The sequence below is a fragment of the Manacus vitellinus genome, unplaced genomic scaffold (genome assembly GCF_001715985.3).
Source record: "Manacus vitellinus isolate BGI_N305 unplaced genomic scaffold, ASM171598v3 scaffold_9_pilon, whole genome shotgun sequence".
NCBI lineage: Eukaryota > Metazoa > Chordata > Aves > Passeriformes > Pipridae > Manacus > Manacus vitellinus.
The window spans coordinates 3,285,167-3,312,538 of NW_021940917.1; the positions used below are offsets into that span (position 1 = coordinate 3,285,167).

Sequence of the window (27,372 nt, forward strand, 5' to 3'; positions counted from 1 at the left end):
CTGTGAGTTGGGTGTAAGTTCCTCCCGCACATTCCTCCCCAGAAAAAAGTCTCCTGCAGAAAAACATTGTTTCTGCTTAAAACGGACAACAGATAAGTCAGTTAAGTCAAGTTTCAGTCAAGAAAGAAGGATGCCATCATGTAATTTCACTGTACAGTTTGTTTGTTACTTGCACTTGGATTCCCAAGCATTTCAGCATGACTATAATGGGAAATGGGCTCTTTTATAGATATTAGGAGAATATTGGGAGCACAGAAAGCAATTCTTACTTGAAATGAGTTTTGAAACTGTCCATGATTTTAGCAGATTACAGGATTGTGGGGAAAGAATTTCCTTCTTTTCTTGACTGGATAATTTGCTGACTTGTCAAATCTGTGTTTTGGCACTTGAAAGAAATAAATGTTAGTCTGTGTAGATTTATTATCTTCCAGTGTATTTCTATTAACTTGCAGAATTTTTCACTACCCTTCTTGTGAAAAATATATTATATGCAGTCTTCACTTCTTAATTTTTCTGATCTTAGTAATCATACAAGCTACTCAAGGGCTGTAGATGATTTTGTTTCATGCTTGTGTTCTTTTGTTTATCAGCAATGTTGACATTAATTAATATAAAACTATTACAAAAATGAAGTAGAAGAACAGTATTGTAGACTTCTTGTTAGGAAGGATTTCAGTGTCACAGAAGGCTGTAATACCATTACAGTCCTGACTGTAATGCCTTGCAATATCCACTGGATTTCCCAGTGTCTTTCTTAGAAGTTTTGCCTAAAAATCAGTAGGATTAGATCAACCACGAGTAGCTCATTGTAAATGCTAGAGATTTCTATTGCAAACTCAGAATGTGAAATTAAGAATAAACATATTTAAAATCAGGGATCTTTTAGGGTTTGTCTTCACCTCATTTTAATGCAGTTATAAGGGAACTCTCTTGCCCCGAGCTGGCTGGATCAGGGCTGCCTCACCAAAAGTGAAGTACTTTTGCTGTAGACTCAAGGTGAGATGTAGCTGAGATCAGTCTGGCTGTGCTGGGGTTCAGCACCATGCTTTCAGTACTTGTCTAGCTTTTGGACTGGAGCTTTCTCATAGTTCCCTAATTTGGAATAGTTTTCCATAATTTGGAATACAAGCTTGTGTCAACTTCTAAATACTTGGTATACTTTTTCCAAATTTTGATCTTTGCTACCAACTTTAAACTGTTTAAACAGTCTCTTCCTTTGAGACCCTGATGTTTTGTCCAGCTTTCACATTTGAACTGGAAAACTGTTCTCTGTGCATAAGGCAGAAGGGCAGTACAGAGGTAACAGTCATATTGTGTAAACAAAGAGATGGTGTTTCTAAGGTGCCTTTCAAAGAAGAGTAGAAAGGATACCTCTACTCACACAGCTGAAAGAGCAAGATTTTTTTTATTATCCGTTGCTAGGCTGAAGAAAAAGGTAAGTATAATCTTACTCAAACATGGGAGAAATTCAATTTAGAAAAAGATTTCTGACAGCCATCAGGGAATATATTCTCTCCTAACCTTCATTTTCAGTCAGAACATTTGCATGTACAAGATACAGTACAGATCTGGGCTTTGCAGGAATTTATGTGGCTTCCTGAAAGAATGGCAATCACAGGTGAAAAGTGTGACAAGAAGAAACTTCAGAGACCATTGGCAAATTTTGGCATAATACCACAAAGAACCACTAAAATGTAGTATCCTTTAATTGGACGTTGAATCAGTGCGAGAACTAAAATCATGTGATCACTTTATTTTCAAAGTGTTAAAGATACCTTTTTTTTTTTTTTTGTCTGTTTGAATCAATTTAGATCTGGTTGCACTGCCTGAGTTTGGAGCAGGTGGTATGGAAAACTGGGGGCTAGTGACTATCCAAGAATCATCATTGATGTACATCCCAAGTGATAAATTCACAAGCAGAAAGGCAATGATTGCCTTAATTGTGTCACATGAGCTAGGACACCAGGCATGTGGTAAAAAATTCTGTGCATTTATTTATCTATGACATTCTTTCCTTCCAGTTGCTGATGATGCAGTCACTGATTAGTAGAAGAAAATAATTACTTGATAGTAGGGGGTGCGAGCACTAGAGTACTGAAAGCCTATTTGATCATATGTTTCGCTGATAAAACAATATTAAAAGCAGGTTCTGTCATATTACAAGCTGTACACATTGCACAGGACTCACTGATGCAAAACTGTTAATGGGCTACTTGTTTTTTTCTTACACAGGACTTGAATGCCACTCTTGGGTGTAGGGATAACACAGTACTCTCTCTATATAGTATACTTTCTACTTTGGTGGGAGAATTAATGGAGTTCATCAGTACTTTTTGTAGTGGCAGTGCATGTGCATATTGCAAAAGGTATTTCTTTTTCTGTAAGAAAAAGCCTATGGTATGATGGAACAAAATTAACATGGAACTGTAACTGTATCTTTGTCCAGCTTTCACAGAGATTTTCAAATTTTGTCTTACTTGATTTGGAATGATAATGCCGTTTCACTTCTTTATTGACTGTGTTTAATTTACTGTTATTTGCCAGAGCAACAACTCTTTGCACTTGGTCAACAAAGCTAGCAAAAGAGTTTAGCTTGGCTAGCACACTTGTATGCCTTTCTGACAAGGTCTGTAACTTTCCAGACCTTCAGATGAGCAGTATTTTTATTGCAGACCTATAAAATAAATGTCAATACTTAACAAAACTCTGTTTTAAAATAAAGCTGTAGTTCAGGTTTTTAAGAATTAGCAAATAAAATATAAATCAACAAGTGATCAGTTTTTGTTAAATATGAACTGCCAAATATGAGTACACAGCAGATGTTGTGGAAATTTTATACTTGCCAGGTTAGGGATTTGCTGGTTTTGGAAATGGTTATTTCCCCAGTTTTGTTTACCATTCCTCTGACAATTTCATTCTGTTAAGAACATGGAAAAATGTTTTTTAATTGCTTGATAAATGCCTTACTTTTAATCATAGCCTGATATATTTTAGATACTTAAATTATATTGACAAGTGTTTGAAATGACATAAAGCACTGAGATCCACACTCCTGGTATGAAATTGTAGATGAAGTGATTTAAAAATAATTGCCCTGAACTTCTGACTTTTTCCAAGGTACATGTTTTCCTACTGAATTTTCCCTATCTGAAGGAATATTCAGCAATTTATTCAATTTACATGTACACAATAAATAAAGTTACTTCATCATAAGTATGTGTACTTAATCTGCCAAAAAATGAGAAGAGAAGAGCAGACCAAGGACATTTTGAGATACTTTTTCTTTCTATTTAAGTGGTTTGGAAATCTGGTTACGATGAACTGGTGGAATGATCTGTGGCTTAATGAGGGACTGGCATCTTACTTTGAGTACCTGGGAGCTGCCTTTGTTGACCCCAAGCTTTCACTGGTAAGTACTAATGCTTACATGCAAAGTTCCACCACATAACAAAGAAAAGGAAGACGCAGGAGATGGGATTTAATTAAACAATGTTATTATTAACTTAACTCCTGTAGGAAAGACCAGCAGGTCTTGATTCTTCCTTGATAGGTTTCCATCTGTTGGGGGGCCATGACCATACCCAGCTCTTCTACAGCTGGTGCAGAGGACAGGTGGACAGCTGTGATGCTGCAGTGACAAGGAGCTGGTGTTTTGCGCTAGATCTGTCATGTAGCAAACCCAGATTTCTCTCCTGGGTCCTGTTGTAGCTGATGGTTTGCCTCCCTGCCTGCCAAGCTCTTTGCCAAGCGTCCTGCACAGTAATTAAGGTGGTTCATTTTGAGTCTGTTTACCCCGCTGGGTCGCTGGAGGTCTGGTTGTGGATAAGGTAAATATAATGCACATAGCTAATCCAACAGCAGGGCAAAATTCCTTCCTGTTCTGCTCAAATGGGAATAAGCATAAATCCTGTAGTATATTAGAAAAATCCATGCATTGTTAAACTCTTGAGACAGGTGGATAGTTGCTGCTAATTGCAGTCATGACATGAGGTGCACTTGCCTGTGCAATCTTAAATGTCTATACAGTGCCCTCAGCTTCCGAAGAAAGAAAAAGCCTTTAATACCACTGAAAAGGTAAAAGCCACCAGATTTTAAACTGGAAATAGATTCTTGACTTCTTTTTAATTTAAAACCTTTAATTTAGAGATTTGCCTTTCTAGGAATCAACAGTTGACATTTGTGTCCATAAAGTAAACTTTTATATTGGGCAGTAATTCTATTCGATAAATTACAATTAGGTGATGTGCCTTGGAAATCCAGAGTAAATCACACAGATGTGAGAATATAGGTCTTTCTTGTGCAGTTTTGTGGGGCATATACATTCACAATTACAGAATGGCTGAGGTTAGAAGGGACCTCTGGAGGTCATCTTGTCCAACACCCTTGCTCAAGCATGGTCACCCAAGAGCCAGTTGCCCAGGACCGTGTCCAGACAGCTTTTGAATATCTCCAAGGATGGAGACTCCATAACCTCTCACGGCAACCTGTGCAAGTGCTCGATCACCCTCACAATGAAGAAGTGTTTTCTGATGTTCAGAGAGAACTTCCTGTGTTTCAGTGTATGCCCATTGCCTCTGGTCCCGTCACTGGAAAGGGTCTGGCTCTGTCCTCTGTGCAGCCTTCCTGCAAGTAGATATATACATTGATAAGATCCCTCTGACCCTCTCTTCCCCAGGCTGAACAGTTCTGGCTCTCTCCACCTTTCCTCATAAGAGAGATGCTCCAGTCCCTTCACCATCTTTGTGACATTTGCTAAGCTCTCTCTAGTAGCTCTATATCTTTTCTGTACTTGGGAGCCCAGAATTGGACCCAGCATTTCAGGTGTGTCCTCATCAGTGTTGAGTAGAGGGGAAGGATCATCTCTTTTAACCCACTGGCAGTATTACTTCTATTGCAGCCCTGGATACCATTAGCCTTTGCTGCAAGGGTACGTTGTTGGCTCATGTTCAACTTCAAATTGAACTCTGAAAATAAAATTTACTGCCTATTTACAAGGAGAAAAGTTGGTCAACAAATTTGATGCCATTAATTGGAAGACTGTGATCTTCTCCTTGGAAAGGAGAAGTGCTCAAAGTGGCCTACAGTGTTTAAAAAAAATTGGGTTTCTGTCTTTACCTTTGTAATTATGTCATTTTCCATTCTATCTTAAGACGGCCAGGGGAAACTGAATCATCATTTGACAAAAAGACAACTTCACTGATTTATCACAAAATCATCAAAGAGCTTGAGTTTGAAAGTAACTTTAAGATTGTCTAATTCCAATGCTCCTGACATGGTCAGGGACAACTTCCACTAGTGCAGGTGGCTCAAAACCCCCTCCAACCTGGCCTTGAACAGTACCAGCGATGGGGTGTCCACAACTTCTCTGGACAACATGTTCCAGCCCCTCACCACCCTCACAGTAAAGAATTTTTCCCAAGATCTAATCTAAATCTCTCCTCCTTAATTTAAATTTTTTCCCTTTTCTCCTGTCATTCCTGTGTCAAAGGTCACTTTTCCTCTTTTTTATAAGTCCCCTTTAAGTACTGTAAGGCTGCAATGAGGTCTCTTGGAGGCTTCTCAGTACTGAATAATGTCAGCCCTCTCAGCCCATCTTCATAGAAGAGGTGTTCCAGCCCTCTGATCATCTTTGTGGTCCCACTCTGGACTTAGTCTAACAGGTCTATGTCCTTCCTGTGCTGAAGACCTGAAGACCCCCGTGCTGGCGGCAGTACTTCGGGTGGGCTCTTACCAGAGCAGGGTAGAGGGGCAGAATTACCTCCCTTGACCTGCTGTCCACACTTGGACTGAGGCAGTCCAGGATGGGGTTTGTTTTCTGGGGTGCCAGTGACTCCTGTTTTCTCATACAGCTTTTCATCCATGAGAACCCCCAAGTCCTCCACATGACAGGTCTCAGTGGTTCTTCTCCTAGTCTGTAATCACATCTAGGATTGCCCTGACTCAGATGCAGCACCTTGCACTTGGTCTTGTTGAACTGCATTAGGTTCCCATGGGCCCACTTCTCAAGTTTGTTCAGGTCTCTGTGGATGGCATCCCATCCTTCTGTTGTGTTAACTGCACCATTCAGCTTTGTGCCATCAGCGGACTTACTGAGGTCACACTCAATTCCTTTGTCTGCATCATTGATGAAGTTACTAAATAGCACTGGTCCCAAACCAGAACCCTGAGGGACACCACTTGTCACTGATCTCCATTGGGACTGTCAGCTGTTGACCATGGTAGGTGGTATTTACTCCTGAGGAGCCATTTTCCCTCCATATTTCTCACTGGGTGACAGCAGAAATGCCTCATAACTTTGGTACCCTCAGTAACTTAGTTTCTAGGTTGTTGCTTAGGGCTGCAGCAGGAGAAACATGGAATTTAGGAGGAAAGTGCTGCCATATTCGTGACATACAGATGTAAATGAGATACAGGCTTTCAGTTTTCAGTATTTGTTCAGCTGTTTAGTATAGTTGACTTATTGTCCTTGAGCATTACACTGTAACTGACTTTGTCAGGCCCAAGCCCACAGTATTCTCAGATGCGAAATTTTCTTTGATTACTGATGTTGCATGTGGAAAATGTTAGGATCGGGTATGTTGTCCTTTGTACTTCATGAGAAAGTCAGAGAGTAAGGGAAAAGGATCATTCCTTGCTTATGGGCAAACAATTTGTAACAGTGCTAATTCCACGTTGTCTCCTGAGAATTAGTATCTTCTGATCAGCTCACTTAGATTTTTTCTTTTTCTTGCAGGATAAAATCTTTTGTGATCATGTTGTGCAACCTGTCTTAAGGGAAGACAGTGAAACAGTTCGATCACTGTCAGAGAGCGAAGACAAGATCAAAGGATCATTTTCTATAACATCTCTGTTTGACAGCATCACATACAACAAGGTTAAAAAATATAAAATTCTTTCCATTTCTCCCAGATTCTAAATTAATAGTACAAAGTAGGTTTGAGAGGAACTGTTGAACAGAACTGTTTTGTCATTCAAAAGTCGTTTCTGCTGTACACACAAATTTATTGGGTGTCGCAAATCTATTTGGCTACAAAGGAAATGGTGGAAGCATCTTTAAACTCTGTGAAATATGAAGTGTAGGAGTAGCCTGACTAACTTGTCTGAAATATAGTTTGAAAAAATATTTCAACACTAATTGCAATAATAATTCTTTTTTTCTCATGCTTTTTTTGTTTTTGTTTTTTTTTTTTTTTGTACTCCAGGGAGCTTCTATAACCTGGATGCTTTCTGGTTTTCTGACTGAAAAGTTGTTCATCAGAGCACTTACTGTAAGTTTGAAAAGAAACCCCCTCATCTTGATTTATGAGCTTGAAAATGACAATTGTACAAATTGCTGTTTGCCTTGCTGATGGTTTTAATTGAACCCTCATGAATTCTGATGCTTCTCTTTGTTTCCGCACAGTCATATCTGAAAGAATTTTCCTTCTCAAATGCTAATCAAGATGATCTCTGGACCCACATCCAGACGGTACTCATTTTATATCTCTAGTATTCTTTCTCTGGTGTTTGGCACAGTCCAAATTTGGGGTATATACTATTTGTAGAAGGCTGCATTAGAATGTGGCTATCCCTAGTGCAGTCTTTCTCTCACATGAAGTTTACTCTGCTGTTTTTTTCAGCTGATGTCCTCTCAAGTGCTTATTTGGCTGCTTTACTGCACCTGAGATCAGTGGAACTAAGTTCAAGGAGTAGAGAGATGAGATGGGGAATCAACACCAGGCTGAGTTTTGAGTTCCATGGTGATTGCATAAGCCTACATGAAATTGCATAGCCTGTTGTTCTGGAGCTTAAGTTTTGTCAGATGAGAGTGTGTGATGTCTTGGGCTTGATGATCAGAGATGCTGATATGTCACAGATCCAGCAAAGTTTATACTCAGGGCAGCAGCTCAGCATTTCAGTCTTTGATGGTTTTCACAGAAATCTGATTAAGAACACAGATCCTAATAATAGGTTTATTTTTTTTAAAATCCACTTTCCTGTTCCTCTAAAGAAGGCTTCTATTGTGTTGCAGATGCAGGCTTAAGTTAAGAATGAGAGTCCTACAATTTCAGATGTGCAAGTTTGTCACATCTCTGAAGCCAGTGAAGACTGTATCAATTCACACTAGTTTCAACTCTGGTTCAGTATCTTTTTCAATTTGTCTTCACTATTCAATTTGTTCATTAGGACACTTAAAAATCTTTGTGTTCTGGCAGCTTTATTTGAAAGAAATTAACAAATAAAGTCTGTCATAGCCATATAGGGGTTGTAAGTGTATTAACACTAAAAAGAGAAAAGTTAGCAGTCAGGTTATAGAATGAGAAATATCTCAGTATTTCATAATTCCTGAAAAAGGCTTATGCTGTCTTTATTATAATGTCAAAAATGTCCTTGGGACTTTGTTATGTTGATTTTTTGCATAAGCCAAAGACCATCAAACTGCTAAGCAGCTATTTTCTCTAATGTTAGAACAACTCCCAAAGTGTTGCTGAAGCAATGTCAATAAGTAGCTGTTTATCATAAATATTTCTCATTCCTTTTTCTCTTGCAGATCATAGATGCACAGGATAAAGTTCAGTTGCCAGCATCTGTAAAGCAAATAATGGACTCCTGGACATGCCAAAATGGGTTTCCAGTTTTAACATTAAATATAACCACTGGAACTATCAGACAGGAACAATTCCTTAATAAAAATAATAGAAGGAGTACTGATCCTAACAAGTATGTTTAGCTTGTGTTTTCCTTGTATGTTTATATCACGTTTTTCCAGGAAACTGTTCAGTTAGCACATTATGTTTTGATGATCTGATTTTTTTAACTTGTTGATTTACTTACTTGTTGATTTTTCACTTGTCATGAGCTGTTAAGTAAAATCCGTTTAAGACTGGAGCTTGCAATAGTTCAAACTCTGCTTGTTTTGCCAAAAGGGTGCTTTCCTCTGGAATAGTGACTTTTCCAGCTACATAATAATGACAACGAACACAGACCCTGAATATGTTGCAGGCAGGATTTTTGCTCGGCATTTTCTTCTTTCCTCATCCCTCAGGTCTACAGACTGGGAATCTGGATGAACCATGCTGTAGCTTCTTTCCAGTGCACATGTTCCCAGTCTCTTCCTCCTGACAAGGATAAAAGGGTTGCATTTAAACACTTTTATAATTGGCCTCTTTCTCAGAAAGCGCTGATAACTGATGTGCAGTTTAAGAGCTCCTGTCAGTGAGCATTGCTGAGTGCCTTTTGAAAGCTGTGCTGCTTGTTTAGGTGTCTAAAAATGGTGATAGAAGGAGCTACCTTTGGTGACCCACTTTGGAAACTCCTGGCCAGAGTTTGAACCTTCATGAAATTCAGCAAATGACATGAGTATTGAGGTGCATGGATGGAGCCAATGAGATCATGTGGGGGAAAAGTGTAAAGGTACAAATAGGCAAATAAATTTTGACAAAAGCCACAGAATTTCCTTTGCTCCCAAGCTCCAGGAATTGCAGAGCATTAGTCCATCCAGTATTTTTGGTTATCTCACATAAGAAATTCCAAGTTACAAATATGAAGCCTTTACAGTTAGCAAGAGCAAATTACCAGGTGAATGTAAGAAAATTCAGGGTGTGTATTGTGGAATTTTTAAGGGTTTTGAAGCTTTCATCTGTTTCACCAGGAGCTTTACATTTCATCAGAAAAGAAATTAGAGTTGTTTGAATCACAGTTGCATTGTTTGCATGGGGCCTTGTTTTAGTAGATATACCCTTCTGAAAAGCAGCTTTAAGTTCTCCAGAAATAGGATGAAGTGTAATAGGTGAGGAGAATTACTGCCTGAAGAGGGAAAGAGAGCAGAGAGAGACAATGGTATTCAAATACCTAGCATTGAACAATATTCTTGATACGAGTGCCTATTTAAAGCCATGCTAAAATTCCCTTATGATGAATCTAAATGCTGACCCAGCATTTAGTACTACCATCTGATGAGGTTTCATGCATCAGAGAGGAGACAAGATAGATGGATATTCTTGTAACAAGGAACTAATTTGCAATGCCATTTAGCATGAGCTAAAAAGGGTTTTTTTTAAGCATAAGATTTAATCTTATTGTATCTTTTTTTTTTTTGTTAAGTAACACATGGATTATTCCTATTTCTTGGATGAAAAATGGATCATCACAACCCTTAATGTGGCTAGATAAAAGCAGCAGTAAGTAATGTATTTGTTTATACACTCTAGAATCAAACTAACAAAACCACTCCAAACTCTTCTATAAACAGAGGACATATTTGAATTTAATAGGGAGATAAAACTTTAATACAGAAATGTTTATCCATTGTGATGATTTTGTGTTACGATAGCAGTAGATTTTCAATTAGGTCAATATAATGGGTTTTTTTCCTATGTTGCATCAAACTTCAATGTATGTTTCTAATAATATGGTACAACACATATTATGAGTAGAGATTTCCACAGAAATTTTGATTTCGTCTTTTTTTTTTTTACATAAATTCAAACTCCTAGGACTTCAGGCTTCTGTATTATTCTTACCCCAACAGATTCCATTGATGTTAATGCCAGGTTTTGAGTATAGATAGGATTTCAGCTGTGAAATAACAGAAAATTTTCAGCTCACGGAGTAGATACAAGACTGAAAAAATTAAAACCAGCTGTGGGAAGTGACTCAACATAATTGCACATGAATATCTGTAGCAACAGAAAATTAATATTTTTAACACTATTTAATTTAGTTTGTTTATGCAAATTAAATGAAAAAATACTCATCAAAAGAGTAGGATGTTAAAAAGTTTAAAAGTCTTATATTAGAAAAGTGAGTTTATGGGCATCTCCAATCAAATAAAAAATTCTGTTCTTTCCCAACTCAGTGCCTTCCAATAAACAACTATATTTTTTTACAGAAGAAAAGAAGAAATGTAATCTTTAGAATGGGGTAATCATATTCTTTGTCAAGTCAGCTTCAGACTCCTTCAGATTTTAGATCAGTTACAAAGAGATGCAGAGACTAATGCATTGGAATGCTTAGGAGGAAAAACTACAATACACTATGTGTGTATTGCAGCTCTTCGCCCTCTGTTTGCAGTGGTTAAAAGTTAATTCCCTTCTTTTTCAGATAACAGGATATCTTGAGTGTTCATTAATTTCATGGTATACAGACAAGTAAATAAGCAGAAAAAGGATGTGTACTCCTCTGAATACAGGATGAATCCTGCGGTACTTGCTTTGTCTAAACATTGAGGTCTCAGCCTTCTGTTCAGAATAAAGCAGTGCTGGGTCTAGACTACTCACCAGTATTGACTTACTGTCTTAAGAGAGTTTGTCTTCTCAAATCAGGACGACTGTAGCCAGTTAAACCAGCATTTGAATACTCTTCTGATGAGGCAGCTTAGACCCTTCAAGGCTTCACTGGCTCTTTCAAATGCAATATCAGGAGCACTCAATCGGACAAGAACATATGAATAGGTAGTAGTATGATGAAATGGACTGCAGAAGGAAGCCTTTAGTGAGTGATGTTACTCAAAAGGACTATGGGACTCTTTTATTTAAAATAAGCATTTTCGATTACTTATCTCTTGCTTAAACTTATCTGTTTTGATTTGGATGTCCATTTATGTGAATACTGGTAAGATCAGTTATTCTGTAAAGTATGGAGCACTGTGTTTTAGAGCAGCACTGGGAGCAACAGGTGTGCTGAGGGTGCATGCCCTACAGCAGGCATGAGAGGACATTGCTCCCATCCAGAGAGTTTATTCTTGGGTAAACTTTCTGAACTCTCACAGCTGCCTGTGAGCTAAAGAGTAGGAGCAAAATGGGTGTTCAGCCTCCCCTTTGCAATCTCAAGGTGCTCAGTACCAGAGGAGTCAGTGGCTAGCTGAAGTTATTCCGCTGAGCAGAGCAGAGATCACAAATGCACTGAGCTTTCGAGGGGTTCTCTTTGAGTCCAGCCTCAAACTCCCACCTCAGATCTCAGAGGAGCATCAAGTCTAGTGTTTATAAATGCAAGACAATTTAGCACATAGAAAATAAAATTATTACTCTAATGTCACTTTACAGAAGTGTTTCCTGAAATGCAAGTATTGGAGTCAGAATATGACTGGATCCTGCTAAATGTAAATTTAAGTGGATACTACAGGGTGAACTATGACCAATTAAACTTGAAAAGATTAGCACACTTGCTTGAAAATGATCCAAAGGTAAGATCATGTTTGTTTTCTCAGGCTTATAAGAAGACTCTTTTCATGTATTTCTTCTTGCAGTTCTTACCCAGAATCACATTGGTGAAAACTGGGAATAATGGGAAACTCACATATTACATAAGGAAGAAATGATCCACCACTGCACCAGTAAAGTCACTGGCAGCCTTTTATAGAGAAGTGGACAGGCCTGAACAGTTTCACACAGGCACGAAAAATAACTTTACATCACATTCTATCTTAAAAGTTGTCTTAACAACTTGTGGTTCTCCCAGTCTCTTCAAATCTGGCTCAAGGAGTTACCAGTATGAATGTGCGACTGAGCTTCATCTGGTGTTAGGCAACCATGGAGAAGGAAAGCTGAGAGAAAGCTTTTTATTTCCTCATTTCTTCAAACCACAATGTTTCTGCACTGAAATTTCAAAAAAATCCTCTGGCTTGGGTTTTATATGTGGGATTTTGTTTGTTTGTTTGTTTTTGAGGGGTTTTGTTTGTTTGTTTTTGTTTGGGGTTTGGTTTTTTGTGTGTTTTGTTTTTGTTTTTTTATTTTGTGGAAAATGTTCTTAAAAGTTCCAATCAATTCTACTTAGGCTCTTTGAGTCCTCTATAAACACTAACTCACAGTAGATTTCATTCCACCTCTGACTTGCCACAGCCTGGACTGAAAGTGAAAGCAGTACAGAACAACTGTGACTGTATATGGCGTCGCACAGCATACAGTGTTGCCTAATCTGACAGTAAGACGAAGGTCAGGTCACTGGTTTTGGCAACAACAGTAAGAAAATTTAACCTTTCAACATAACAGTAACCAATGCAGTCGGACTTCTCTGGAAAGTTTGGACATGATCAGAACACATTAAACCTTTCTACAGCACACTGGCTTCCTTTCCTATAGGCGTTTTTCTTTCACAGCAAATCTAAGTCAGCAGGAAATTAGGTGGGTGCAGACTTGGAGCCATTTTTTGGCACCATGCAGTCTTGTAAAGATGTAACTATAGGCCTGATATGAGGTTCACGAATAGTCTCTTAACTACAGGTCTGGTGACATTCAAGCAAGGCAGTCGGGTTACAAATAGCGCGGGTTATTAAATGCAACATATGCAGTTCTTTTGGATTGCTAATGATAAATGCATTAAGTGCAGAACAGCTGTATATAAACTAACAATATGATTGCAATCACAAGCCTAATTTCCAGAGTGAAAACAATTGGTGTGGCCAAGGACGCAAGCCTTACCAAAAGGTGTCCCTTCTGGGAAGAATGGGGAGGATGAATTTCTCATATAATGCAGGTTTAGTGCCACAGATGGAAATGGAACTAGAACTGCACCGCCCCACGCCATGGGGGGAAAGGGATTGAGAGATGAACACATAGATCTGTCCCTACAATTTTGTGTCAAACTCTCATCCCCCAGTTAGGAAGGAAATCAGGGTACATTCTATACCTTATTAACTGCTATTGTGCAAAGTGCTGTGGGTGGGACTGTGGTCAAACTGTCTGTTCTTTGTGGGAATATTTCTTGGTAGGAAAGTGTTCTTGGTAGCAGTTGTGCAAAAGCATCCATTCTTTGCAGTTGTGTTATACAGAATATTTCTTGATATCAAGCAGAAGAACGAGATCGTGCAGCTCCCGCCCCACTTCACATTCGTCCCTGGTGGATGGCAACACAAACAACCCGACCTCCACCCAGTTTCAACACTGCACATTGAGCTTTGCATTTCTGCCCTGCTTTATGCTTCCAGCAGTCAGTGGTGGGAATATTTGCTCAAGCAGTGGGCAAGCTGAAGGGGCATGGAATAGGGAGGAGACAAAGAGGACCAGTAGTCCTCAAAAGAGCAAGAGCTGTAGGCAGGTTCACCCATGGCTGTGCCTTGGTCTTTTAATTCATGACAGTGCAAGCCACTCTGCTTTGGACTGAATACCTATTCTGAATTTACACCTCAAAAGGATAAAAAGAGTACCAAAATTATATAACTAGGATATTTTTAGGAAATGTGTTATTTCCATATTTTATTTTTATGACAATGTGCAAGTATGAGGGGTCTTGAAATTCTGTGCTTGATGTACTGTAGTTGTATATTTATATATAAAACTATATTATGTAGCTGTATATATATATATAAATATACATATATAAACACAAACATCCCTAAAAGCACATAAATAATTTCAGCTTAAGATGCAGAATCCATTTTGTAGACTTATTTTGACTTAGAAAAACTGCTTGGGACTTGTCTTATCCTTCTGCAACATAGTAAAGCTTTTTTAAACTCTTAATGACATGTTTAGATCTATTAACACTACACGAATGCTTTCTGCAGGCTATTCCCGCTGTCAGCAGGTTCCAGCTGATAGATGATGTTTTTGTCTTGTCAAAGTAAGTATGTTTCGAATATGTCACAGAAAATGATTAAACAACATGATTGCATTCAAGATTGCTACTTCTGCTTCCTTCATTCCTATCCATATGTATCTCGTAAGAACAACTGCTTTGACAAAATGATGAGGGAATTATTTAATCCCTTCCTTTGTCAGTGCTAAGTGATTTATTTAAAAATTTCTTTTAACTTTTATTCCAGATCTTAGAAAATTATTTCAAATAATGGCACTGCCACGAGTTCTTTAGGGACTAACCTGTATTTGCTGTAACCCAAAAATGATTCCAAATGTAGATTCTGAATTTTCTATAATTTATTCTGGGCTATCTCAGCTATGCTGTTGAACTGCATCACTCTTAATACCTCATTCATTTCTCTTGCTGATGCATGACTTGGTTGTTCATGTCCGTGGTGCCAGAGAGGTCAGCAATATTGTAGGGAGCTGAAGAAGCATTAAGTGTATCTGTGCCTCAAACATACCAGATATCCCAAAAGCATCAGATATCTATGATGAGTGACCTCAGAGACAAGGTGGCCAAAGCATACTGCCCCCCTTCAAGTCCCGTGGAGGTAGCTCTGAAAGGAGGAAGTAAAAATTCTTATTCCTTCTCTCATACAAATGTCCTTTTTCATAAGAGAGCTCAGAACTAGTATTTAATTAGGAATGTAACTGTGAAGTATAGAAGTATCCTCAAATGTGTTTGGGGTTTTTTGTTTGGTTTTTTTTTTCACATAGGTTTGGATATGTTCAGATTGAAACAGCACTTGAATTAACAAAGTACCTTGCCAGAGAAGATGAACTCTTCATATGGAATATGGTATTGTTAAACCTAGTACCCAAGAAGTTGGAAAGTACACTGAAGAACTACGAAGTATATCCACTTTTAAAGGTATGACTTTTTTTGTTAGTTAGCAAAGATACTAGATCATGTAAATACATCAGTCTAAAATTAATGCTTTTTAAATTCTCAAGAATGAAATGATGACTATGATGTGCCAGAATTCTTGTCATTCCTTTTGCATTATTTTGTCAAGTTGTTTTTTTTTTAATAGGAGGAGGTACTTAATTGTGTATGTTAGTCAGTTACAAGTATTGAGCAATTCTTAGCATAAAATAGAAATATATTTACATTCTTTACATTAAGCTTCATTCTTGGGTTTTGTAAAACTGAGAATCTGGAAAATACGGCTATCAGTATTAAGTGAAAGGACTAGCACTGCTGTGTATAAAGGGCATACAGTGTGTTTGTGCTCTGTGGATTGAACTGCCTTTCAGCTCATCTTCATGGAGAGAAAGAAGGAATTGGGTTTGGGTACTAAATGAGATGATTCTCTCCCATATTTGACTCCCTGAGGTGATACTGTCATATTAATTTCCTTGACTTCTATTTGAAGATTTCACTTTTGTTTAAAGTACAATCCCACAGTATTAGTTCTCTTAAGTTCTAGAAAATAGAGGTAGGTTTAAAATACATGAGACTAACAAAGTACTTCATATCGAGAAGGTTGGGGTTTTTTTCTCTGAGAATGAGTATTTGTTTTCTTTCTTAATGATGTCAAAGGTCCTAGTAATGTGAAATGGTAACGTGCCAGTTTGAATTGATGTACAGGTTTATTGAATTTTAGATCCACTTTTTATTTTATTTTAATGTGCTGTATTGTCATGAAATTAATAGTGGTAAATATTTAGCATAAATCTGAGTATATAAGAAACACAGAAAAATAAAAACTTGCATCTAAATGAAAGTAATTTTTCTTTCCCTTCTTTTAAAAGAAATACCTTTTAAAGAGAATGTTGCCAATATACCATTATTATGCAGGTTTTATTCATAAAAATATTGATGCTTTGGAAGATGACTATTTTGCTCAGTAAGTATTTTACTTTTCTCAAAAGTTTGTTCTAGTGTGATTGGATCTGATGCATTGCAGTTTTCTTGTGTAAATTTAAATACAAGATACAAGAATAATTCTCTAATTAATGTGAACATAGCTGACTTGTTATTTTTACTGTCCTATAAAGTGTGTATTAATTATGATGACACCTCCAGTGAAACTGCAATATCAGAATAGGAGCATAAAAGATGATAGTTTAAGGATCTGAGTGGTAGCTTTTTGTTTATCAGAGAAGAGGCTCAGCAGGCTGCCACTAGTTGGAGCAAAACTGACAGCAGTGAACTTAAGATATGATTTATGGATCAATCACTAAAACTTTAAAATACTTCATTTCGCAAGGCCACTGCTGCCACAGGCTTGAATGTCAGAGTGATTTTCTTAAAACTAGCAAGGAAGATATAAACCACACAAAAAACTAAGAAAAAAATATAGTACATCTGTTTCCTCACTTATATTCATTATATTAATGTCAGGAGTCCATTGTTGATTGTTTGATTATTTTATTAAACCTCAGCTGTTCCTAGTAGAGGTTCTCTTGGGTTAATGACATCATGTACTGAGACTGTGGTAGTCAAACACAGTTCAAGTACTCCAAATGTGGAATGCATACCTTTTATTCTTACTATTTTGGCTTCCTTTCAAGAGCATATTTGGAAAAACTTTTTACAACAGCGTGCTGGCTGGGCCTCCAAGATTGTTTGGACCTGTCATCTGAACTGTATGCTAAGTGGATGGACAACCCTGAATACAAGTAAGAATGTTGATTTGTTCTTAGAAGTGTGCATGCCTAAGTGAGCTGGAAAGTTAAAGGGGGGAGGCAAAACCAGAAATACCTTTGTACACTGCTCTTATTTCTTGACATAATGACAAAATTTAAGACTGTGTCCCCCCCAGTCCCCTTCTCTTCCCCAAATCACAACTTTATGATGATTTCATAATTACTGCTTTTTCCATAGACTTTACAGGCTGGAGGATGCAGATTTTGCCATGAAGACCAAAATCTGGTTAGTCATATAACAGGTGAACCTCATATTACTGCTACAATCCCATCTGGCCCAGTGCCTTTGCTGCAATACAGCCTTAGGCTTATCATGTATATCAACTCATCTTCTAAGCTTCTCTTTGCAATACTGAGTGAAATGGTGTTTGTACGATACGGGCATCTGCCCATGGTGAGCCCACCAAATTGCCTTGCATGTTCTCTATTCAAGTAAAGAGGTGTTGGGAACAGCTGTCAGTTCTTATGTTGTTACTGGAGCCTGGTGGTCAGGTGCCTGGTCTGTAAGAGTGGAGTCTGGACTCCACCGGAAATAATCTTTCTATATTCAAGTATTGCACGGTTAAAGAAGATTTACAGTATATTGAAATTCTTATTCTCTTTTCCTCCCTCTTTCTTTTGATGTCTTTCTATGCAATTGTCAAATAGTATTGGCACTGGTGAGTGAATATTTAAAGTCTATTTTTATTTGTTGTAGTTGTGATAAATATTTTGTTGTTATTTGCATCTCCATTGATATACGTAGCTGGCTAAGTAAACTGAACTTGTACTTTTATGTTTGTGTTTTTAAAATAGCTTCATAGTGATCATCCTCATAAAAACCCAATGGAACTTTGCAGTTAGACCGAATATTTAAATAGCCTAAATACATTCTGTTACTTTCCAGAGAGAATATTCTACACTAGAAGCAACAATATTATGCAGAATTCTCAATCTGTTTTCAAAATAGTCACTTATCTTCTCCTGTTAATAATATTTGAGGGTATTTTTCTGGTGGAATGCTACATACCTTATTTGTCTTGACAAGACAGTCTGTGAAATATTAATATATTGGGGTTTGAATTAGATGAAGAATATTAATTTTGGTATCCTCCTTAGGACAAAAGGACCTCCTTAGTTCAAAAGGACTTTACAGGTCTATAAGTGTGGAGAAAAATGCAACTCTGAATTTTGTTAAGTGAAAAAAAAAGATCATGTTTTAAGGAAAAAAAAAAACCAAAACAAGAGGAGATAGGACCCTTCTTAGATTTCAAGTGACAGGTCACAGTTACCATGGAATTAAAGTGACTTCCATGTGCTGGATAGGAAAGGAAAAGGGCACAATACACTTTTGACTCATATTTCACAGACAGATCCCTTTAGATGCTTTAATGTTCTCCATTTTGAGCAAATTCATAATAGGACACTATAGCTGTTCTGCCAAAGGTGAAACCCAGTAGGATTTTCACATCTGTGGAAGGGAATAATGCTTTTCTGTTTTAAACTCTGTGATTGACTTTCAGCTAAACATCTCCAAACAGTTTCTGGCAGAACTTAACTGGACATGTTACAGTGCATTTTTATCTGTTTCATGAAAATAACAAGCCAAGAGCTGTGATTCCCAGCCAGTTTCTCAGTTTTAGTCTTTTTTGTTTATAGTAGTGTAGTGGAACTTGCTTAATTAATGTTTTCTCAGTGGTGCTATTACTGGCTTGTCTTCTTCTGACAGAAGGAAATTAGCCTAGAGGGAGGGACAGTGTTGCTGTACATTTTATTTATTTACTAAAGGTTCCCATGTTCTGCTGTCATCCTCAAAAGTTCATAAATCACTACATCACTTCTGCATCGGCTCCAAGAAAACAATGTAAAATAACCTACCCTGCATTCCAGCTGCTTTTTGTATCTTCCCTAAGGTCCAGAAGTGAGAGAATCCTGGCAGGCCAGTAATATCAAACCATACAATCACTCCCAGGAAAAATATCAAGATTAATAACTCACATCCTTCAAGCTCCAAAGTTCCTTTGTACTGCAGTGAGTCTGCCTGGGAACTACACAACATAACCACTTCAGGGCCATCAGAGATGCCACCAGCCAGCAGACCATTGTCCCACAGCAGGCTGCATGTTCAGCCTGCCTTGAATGCTGAACATCAGAGCTACAGCCAAATGAGACACAGAACTTGTCTATTTGCACTTGACTCACAACAACTTTACACTTAGTAACCAAAATTTTCCTGCAACTATTGGAATGGCTGCAGTTGCAAAATAAATAGATGCACTTTGGCCAACAGAGCTGTACTCTGTTATTACCTTACCGTGGCCCCTTACTGCAACATTATGAAATGATTATTGAACAAATGACTAGACCCTGTAACTCAAATAAGATCTGTCATAGAAGGATTCATCACAGGACTATTCTTTATCCTGTCATAACCACGCAATCTCAGTAAGAATCATTCTTGGTGGCAAACTCCTTATATTACAGCGACTATCTAGGTAAATGAATACAAAGTATTTTTTTAAATAAATATTAAATATGTCCCCACTTTCTGTTATTATGCCAGTGAGATCCCCACCAACAACAGGACTACCAAAATCCCTGCATCTTGCATTTTCACTTCTTAACTAGTGATGTCTGTCATTCAAAACACCCAGCTCTCTCCCTCTTTCCCACTAGTCCTTCATTTGCAGAGTTTATAACTTCTCTTTGCTTTGAAGATTGGTTTCATATATCTGTCCATCTGGCTAACATTGTCTCTCTTTCTGCTGGCATCATCCTCATTTTCTCTAAGATGGTCTACTGAAACTCAGGAATTCTTCTCAAATTGTATTTAAATTTGAAATTCTTGTTTCAAATTTTGGGCCTGAAGACTGGCTTTTGTGACCAGAAGCTTGCTTGTTTTTCCAAGTGTATCTCCTGACGGAAGACAGTTTTTACACCTCTACTTACAATCTTGGTCTAATGTAATGATGAGCAGATTAACAATATGCTATTGAAAAGTTAAATGTTTTATTTGTAGCAATGGGAGCTATTCTTCTACAGAGAATTAGTCCAAAATACCATTAGTTGAAACTGTTTTCAGATAGCCTACAAAGTAGAATACTGAAGTCACTGGAAAGTGTTGACAATGTCTTAATGTCAGAGACACATCATCACCACAGCAGAAATTTTCTATTCAGCCTTTGTACACGGAGTATTACACTGATCACGTTTGCATTCAGTTTCAGTTGTGAAATTCATTGCCATGTTGAGGACTCTCCCTTGGGGTGGGAGTAAGAGGGGACTGCCTGTTCCATGGAGAAATGTCCCTCTGTTTCCATTTGTGCTGCAAATGGACCTTCCTACTAGATGCATTCACTGAAGAAATTTTAAAAAGGCATGTCTGGGATGATGCCATTTCCTAGGCTGTGATGGGAAAAAAAAATAGCTTGGTTCAACTGTCCTAAAAAATGTGGGGTGTTTTGGTTTTCCTTTAAACTGCATGCCTTTTCAATGCTTAAATAGTGAAAAAAGCAATCAAATTTCCCATCTTTATTTACATTGTTATTTTATATTTTCATTCATGTCTATCTTTTAACTGTAAATGAACATTTGCTTTCCATTATGCATTAACAACTGGTTTTGCCTCTGCAACAGTACAATACCTTTTAATCTTACTTTGCCTTGCAGAATTCCCTTTTTCATTAGAGGAACAGTGTGCTGCTATGGTGTTGCTCTGGGAAGTGCTAAAGAATGGAATTTTGCATGGGAAATGTATACCCATACTGACTCCACAGAGGACGATAAAGACATCCTGCTCTCTGCCATGAGCTGTGCCAAAGAGTCATGGTTACTTTACAGGTGACCCTGATCAAAGCATATCTCTGTGTATGTAGAAGTAAATAATAAGAACATAAGTACTGTGCTGTGCAAATCTGATGGAGGTTTGTCTGCCTCAGAAGTACGTGTCTTGTTGACCACTGGAAGAATCGTAAGTTTTCTTATGGAGCAAGTATAATAAACAGGGCAAACACAAATAAATGATCCTTCTGCAGATGCAACAGCGGTGTCAGGTTCAGCATTGGGCCTGTCTTCTGTCAATATATCTAGTGACCTTTTTGAACTAAAACAAATTATTTTGTGTTGGTTTTTAACTTGGAACCCATGGGCTGCCCACACCCTATGCACCGTAAGAAACAGTAATTATAATTTGCTCTGACATTTTTCCTTATCATTTATGATTTTACATAATTTTCCCAAACTCCTTCACTCCTGCTTATTTTGTTTCCAAACAGAAGTGTCATAGCCTGTTAGCCTCTGTGCAGAAGCAAATTCACCCAGGTTAAAGGCAAAAGTGCAAATAGACTTATTAGCAAGCTTTTCACCATTTGAAGTGCAAATTCAACTGAAAAGTAGTGGGTTTTTAAAGTTCCAGCTTCACAGAGTGATAGAATCATGTGATATGCTGAGTTGGAAGGGATCCATGTGGGTCATCAAGTCTACCTCCTGATTCCATGTGGGGCAACCAAAAAGTTAAGACAAATATCGAAGTCTTGCCCAAATGCTTCCGGAACACAGTTTGGAATACAGTGTTCATTTTCTTTTACTGACATCCATATCTTTATCAGTAAAAAGATGTTGACGTTGAATTCTCTGTCATATTTACATTACCTAAAGCATTTGTTAAAAGATGCAAATTTGGCAATGTAATGATGATCATCCAAGAGTTTACACGAATTCCATGGGTCTAAAGCTCTGGAAGTAGCAGAGATTTTTCTCCTTCCAGCCACCTGCTCTAGTGATGGTGGTCATTTGAAAAGACAGAAAAAATATGCCTGAGACAACACAAGAAGTGTTGCAAAGAGATACCCCATCAGCTACGCTGATTTCCCCTCTAACCTTCCTTATAACCCTTCATTATGTTAAGCATAGTGGTGGCATGCAAATGGGAGAAACCCAACTCAACTACTATACTCATAAAGCAGCTGCCTGCAAGACCTCATGAGAAGAATAACTCTAGAAGTGTTCCTTTGAAAACAGGAGCATGAAAGGTGTGAAAGACTGAGGCAACAAAGAAAATACTTATCTTCTCAAGATATTCAAGCAGTCACTGCCACTGACATCACTGGCTGGTAGTTCTTAAAATACTTCTGGAACCCTGCCTTAACCCCCATGAAAAAGTGTCTTCCTGGGTCTTGTTGTAGGGAACCCTTATAAACAGGTCACCTCTGTGTAACAGTGTGTCTCACTGCTGCCATACTCTCTAGGCTCCACCTGTGTCACAGCAAAGTGAATCTCCTGAAAGTGAGAAGCAGTTTGCCCTTCTTTGGCTTGTCTAGTAGGAGCAGTTGCCTTTCTGTAACAAAGATAAGAAATGCCTGTATGCCCACCTGGTATGCTATGCCCTCACTTTACTAAGATATGAAGAGTTAGTGTGCAAGAATGGGATTTCACCAATGTTAAGGACAAAATCCAAGTTGAATACACAGCTCAGAGTGACACCAACTTTGGTATAACCTTCCACATGCTGATATTTTTTGAGATATATTTCCAGATCATTGGCATGATCAGCAGCAAGTGACTGGTGCATTTCTTACCTCCTTTTCTATCAGATACTTGCAATATGGACTCAGTGATACATTATTTTCTTCTAACTGTACTTCAACCGTCATCTTAAATGTGGTGGCTAAGGATATTGGGCATCGTATGGCCTGGGAATTTGTTACTGAAAATTGGCCAGTTTTAAGTGAAAGGTAAGCAACCAGCTTTGGCTTCCTTTTATTTCTGTGGCCTTTGGCTTCTTCCTCCATCTTTACATCTAAGCTGTAAAATTCAGGTGCAGATTTTCCTTCCACAGGTGGCGATTTGTAATGATTGATTCAATTTCTAAAGTGTGCAGAACAGAGTTTTCAGAGGATTCAACTATGATCATGGCTTAACGTCAAAGAAGAGCTCATGTCAAACATAGAACACTTTAAAAATTAGTCTGTTCATGACTGTTTCAGTGCTTTTAAGTGTTAGGTTTCTTGGAAACTCTGACTCTAGAAATGGGTTTATCTACTAGCATTTCACAAGCATGGGTGTAAAATGATGGAATAAGATCATAACCTCTTTTCCAAAGAAAGTAGGGATAGATGGGGGATTAGAGCATGCAGGTCTGCAAGCACTGGTAGGACAACTACAATATTATTCCCTGACTTAAGTCCTAATCCACCTCCAGCCTACCTGCACCGCTGCAGGTAAACTGGAGGTGAGGTTGGGCTACCTGTCTTGAGCAAAGCAAGTATTCTGATGTCTGTTTGAAGACTCCTTCTCTCCTTGGCACTGGTGAAAAGCAGTAGGGCTGTGACAGAGTACATTCCAGCTGCTTGATGGCAGAGGAGGTCATTGGGATCCATTAGTGGCAGCACAACCAAAACCAGCCATTTGTACATTCAAATGTGTAACTTTATTGCTAACACTAGAAAAGGCAAGCTGTAGCAGATTTGCATCATACCAACAAAGCTTTTCTGTATTGATGAAAAATTTGCTGGGATATTGACCCATTATTTTCAAACTAAAAGAATAGTGCGAGTGTTTATTTTACACCATCCTCAGATACCAACAGAAACACAAACTCGTTAGAATCAGTACTGCTTAGCCTTTCTAGCTCAGTTTGGCTGTGTGGGTTCACAAAGATTATCTGTTTTGGGCAAAGAATTCATGTCACCAAAGTAAAAATACCAGATCTTACTGGGAAATGGAAATGAAGGATAATTATTGTGCTTCATCCTGCTCAAATGTCTAAATTGAATGTTAATGGTACTTCTTAAAAAGGGAAAAAGAGTACACAATTACAAAGTTCAGCTTAGTTGGTATTTGCAACATAGTGAATAATCACTAAGTAGTGTAAGTATTTTCAAATGAGATGAAATTTAGTATATTTGCTAGCATGCTGTTTGAAGGACCTTTATCTCAATTTTACAGATATGGGCAGGAATTGTTGCATGATGTATTAAAAGTCATGGGAAGATTTGTCAATACAGATCTACAGATCCAAGAGGTAAACCAGAGAAGCTTTATTGCCAGTTTTAACTTTATTGCCAGTTTGTAAATACAGGTTTTTACATCTCTTGTTTTTTAAAGAAATCATAAGACATAATTTTGATGTGTTCCAAACCTTCAGGTTTGGAGCTGAGTCCCAATAAATTCTATCAAAACTGTCTCATTTTTCTCTATAAAATCTATCTGTAGAGATAACCTTTGCCATGATGTCTACAGAAAATGTACCAAAGTTGGGCTGCTGGCACATTAGGTTATCATACTGGCATCTTGTTTAATTTCTCATATTGTTTGTTCACCGTTCCCCCCCTCTATTTCTTCACTATTTTTCAGTACTCTCTTTTCTTTTGCTTATTAGACTGATGGGAAAGATTTCTTGTTCTGTGACTGTAAAACAGGCAGCACAAGAGGATTCTGCTACCCAACTAGTCCTAGACAGTGTGGTACCACCAGTACCAGTGAAGTTGGCTGCATTTGAAAGGATTTTTAGAGGAACAGCAAAAGGGCACATTCTTGATATGTAAGGAGCTTTCCAACCTTAGTGTAAAACAGTAAGCTTGCCCCATTCCCTCTTTAGTCTCTGTCGTCTCCTTCTTTTCTTGCACTTCTGTCTAAAGCATCTGCCAGGCACTCAGTTGCTTGCTGCAAGTGAAGTTATGTGAACTAAGCTCATGCATTTATTTCTTCAGTTGCAAGTTTTTTATAATGCTACACTGGAAGAGGACGAGAGAGAGGCTACTACTCTGCTACTGGAATCTACAAAATCTGAAAATATTGAAAGGAAAAAACTACTAATCAAAGTTGCCAGCTGGTTAGAGAAAAATGCAGATGACTGACTTGGAAAACAATTTCCAGTATATTTTAGAGTGTGATTCAGTATCATCTTAGTATTCATTTTAAGCTGTAATTAAAGATAAAGCACATTTTTATGAGTCCCGTGGTTGTTTTCTCATCTGAAAAGTCAGGCTAAAATAATTCACATAGAAAAGAACGATTCAGCAAAAGAAAGTATAAACATATTTGCATATTATATCTAAATTAATTTCCTACTGGACGAGATTTAGTAGGGATGCATTGCTAATGATGATCTAATGTGCAGATACAGTTCTAAATCCTTCATTTTTTCTCAATATCCAAATGAAAGGTATGGTACAAGTTGGTGGCAAAAACACATGAGGAAGATGGAAAAGGTTATATTCTGTATTTCTGCTGAGCACACAGGTTTGGAGAGTGGCAACTGGGAAATGCAGCAAGGGACATGAGGACATGGATGGACATGAGGACATGGATGGGACTCCAGGAAATTAACTTTAATAGTACCTATGAGGTCTGTGCTATGGGAGGTAATTGTGAAGATGTGCATGTACAGGGTGATTCCCAGTGAAAAAGCTGTGTCATTGATAGACAGGATGCATCCAGTAGGCCCTGGGGGGGGGGGGGGGAAATACATTTGATGAAAAAAGACCAGCTTTTTGCCCTAAGTCCTGCTCTCTGCCTTGAGAGTGTGGAAGTCAGAAGTTACACTTGTTCTTCCTTTACTGCATCCATGTGTGACAGGGCAGCATACTTTGGAGCTGGCAACAATGCATGCCAAGCAGTTCCCAATAGAAACAGAGACTTAGAGCTGTTTAAGACAAGGTTCAAGGGTACCAGCCAACTTCTCCTCTGCACCTCCTGGCATAGTTGCCCTGCTGCCCCATTCTGCCTGCATCTCCTTTCAATCCTGGCACCCCAAGAAGCCTCCCAGGCAGATGAGGAGAAAGCAGCTAGTTGTGGGGCCTAGGTGGCCAAAGTGCAAGCCCCATGTCTCCTGGCTGCATAATGGCATGCATGGATGAGGTGGGTGGAACAGCCTTTTGCTTCTTTCAGGGTTGTTCCAAATCCCAGAAGGGTCAGTATGAGGTAGGCAAAAGGAATGGGGACTAAAATGCCATAAAATGAGATGTGGCCTTGCCACATTTCTGCTTTGCAGTGACTCACAAAATACAAAAAATGCTGTCATCTCTGCATCCCCTGGCCCAAAGGTGCAGGGGGTCCTCTGGAGCCAGGTGCGATGGATGGATCCAACCCCTTGGCCAAACTAATGGTAGTTTGGTTCAGGCTCCAAAGGCAGGAAAGGCGTAGACCATGACTTGGCTAAGAACATCCCTAGTGTCAAGCTGTTCTCTGATAGCCCACGCAGGAACAGGGTGACATGGTGAACGTTGATGCATTCGAGCTTGGAAACTGGAACACCCAATATGTGACTAACAAAATAGCAGGTGGTTCTTCCAAGACTCATTTGTCAAGGAACACAGGGAACTGTAGGTACAAGGAGTCTTAGAGTTACCTTTTCCATCACCTGTAATTTGGCTGTGAGCCAACTGCTTTATTCCATAAATATTACAGCTTAAGAGAGCTTTCTCTGACCTCTCCCTGCTAAGCAGCTTGCTGCATGGGGTGATCTGCCTTGGAGGTGGGACACCTCTCAGGTTGCTTCTAGAGGCCGAAACACCCTTTACCAACCGCTTTGGTAAAATGACCAATATAGTGCACAACCCTGTATTACAGCACACTTAAGATTTTGCATTGGTAGCTTTGAATCATAACTCTGTGCAGTAAATAACAGAACGAAACTTGCCATTTGTTAAGTTTTACTTTTACAATATCTTAGTTCAATAAAATCACTACTGCTGATACCTTTGGCAATGGTTCTTTAAGTGGTCAAAATCTTCCCCATGACAGAGGGACAGTGGTCCCGGTCTTTTGGGTGTTGTTGTCTGTCATTCTTTGTGATGGGATTTATGAGACAAGGACATGAGTGGGGATGGGCAGGCTGACTTTGGCTGTCTGTGAAATACCCATCCTGATGCTCTCCCACTCCTGAACAGGATGAAGGGAGAAAATGAGGTGAAACAGCTCATGTATGGAGACAAAAGGTAGGGAGATAACTTACCGATTACCATCAGGGGCATGTTGTGGTTTGGAAATGGTACTCCCCAATTTAGTACTCCCACTGAAACTCTCGAAGCCATGCGCCACTCACTCACTCATTCCCTGTTCTCCCTCCCCTTCCCACTGCAGTTGGTTGGTGAGGAGAGCTGGAGGCACAAAAAGGTGAGATAAAAACAATTTACTGGAAACAGCAGTGAGATAAAAATACCAAACAGTAACAGCAGCAATA

General features: G+C 38.6%; 1 protein-coding gene and 1 long non-coding RNA gene across 8 annotated transcripts in view; one reads left to right on the forward strand and one right to left on the reverse strand.

Annotated features, from left to right (window-relative positions):
• LVRN (laeverin) overlaps positions 1–25,140 on the forward strand; it is a 29,325-nt gene extending 4,185 nt beyond the window's left edge. Inside the window, exons 4-20 of one of the 6 annotated variants that reach the window (XM_025896438.1) lie at positions 1,812–1,966; positions 3,296–3,409; positions 6,734–6,874; positions 7,203–7,268; positions 7,403–7,468; positions 8,531–8,700; positions 10,084–10,160; positions 12,024–12,163; positions 14,483–14,538; positions 15,276–15,429; positions 16,314–16,408; positions 17,076–17,183; positions 20,859–21,029; positions 22,781–22,921; positions 24,135–24,210; positions 24,568–24,729; positions 24,899–24,987. In XM_025896438.1, the coding sequence (XP_025752223.1) occupies positions 1,812–1,966; positions 3,296–3,409; positions 6,734–6,874; positions 7,203–7,268; positions 7,403–7,468; positions 8,531–8,700; positions 10,084–10,160; positions 12,024–12,163; positions 14,483–14,538; positions 15,276–15,429; positions 16,314–16,408; positions 17,076–17,183; positions 20,859–21,029; positions 22,781–22,921; positions 24,135–24,210; positions 24,568–24,687 (1,850 nt within the window). In that variant the 3' untranslated portion in view covers positions 24,688–24,729; positions 24,899–24,987. The other 5 variants (XM_018086030.1, XM_025896441.2, XR_003212966.1 and 2 more) reach the window with 5 other exon arrangements.
• Positions 1–27,279, reverse strand: LOC112841365. 2 transcript variants are annotated; one of them, XR_003212967.2, is made up of 3 exons: positions 27,145–27,279; positions 8,815–9,098; positions 1–53 (listed from the first exon to the last, which is right to left on the reverse strand). It is a non-coding gene; the product is annotated as an uncharacterized LOC112841365 (long non-coding RNA). The 2 variants fall into 2 exon arrangements; XR_003212968.1 differs by lacking the exon at positions 1–53 and adding an exon at positions 4,105–4,623.
• Between the last annotated feature and the right edge of the window lie 93 nt (positions 27,280–27,372).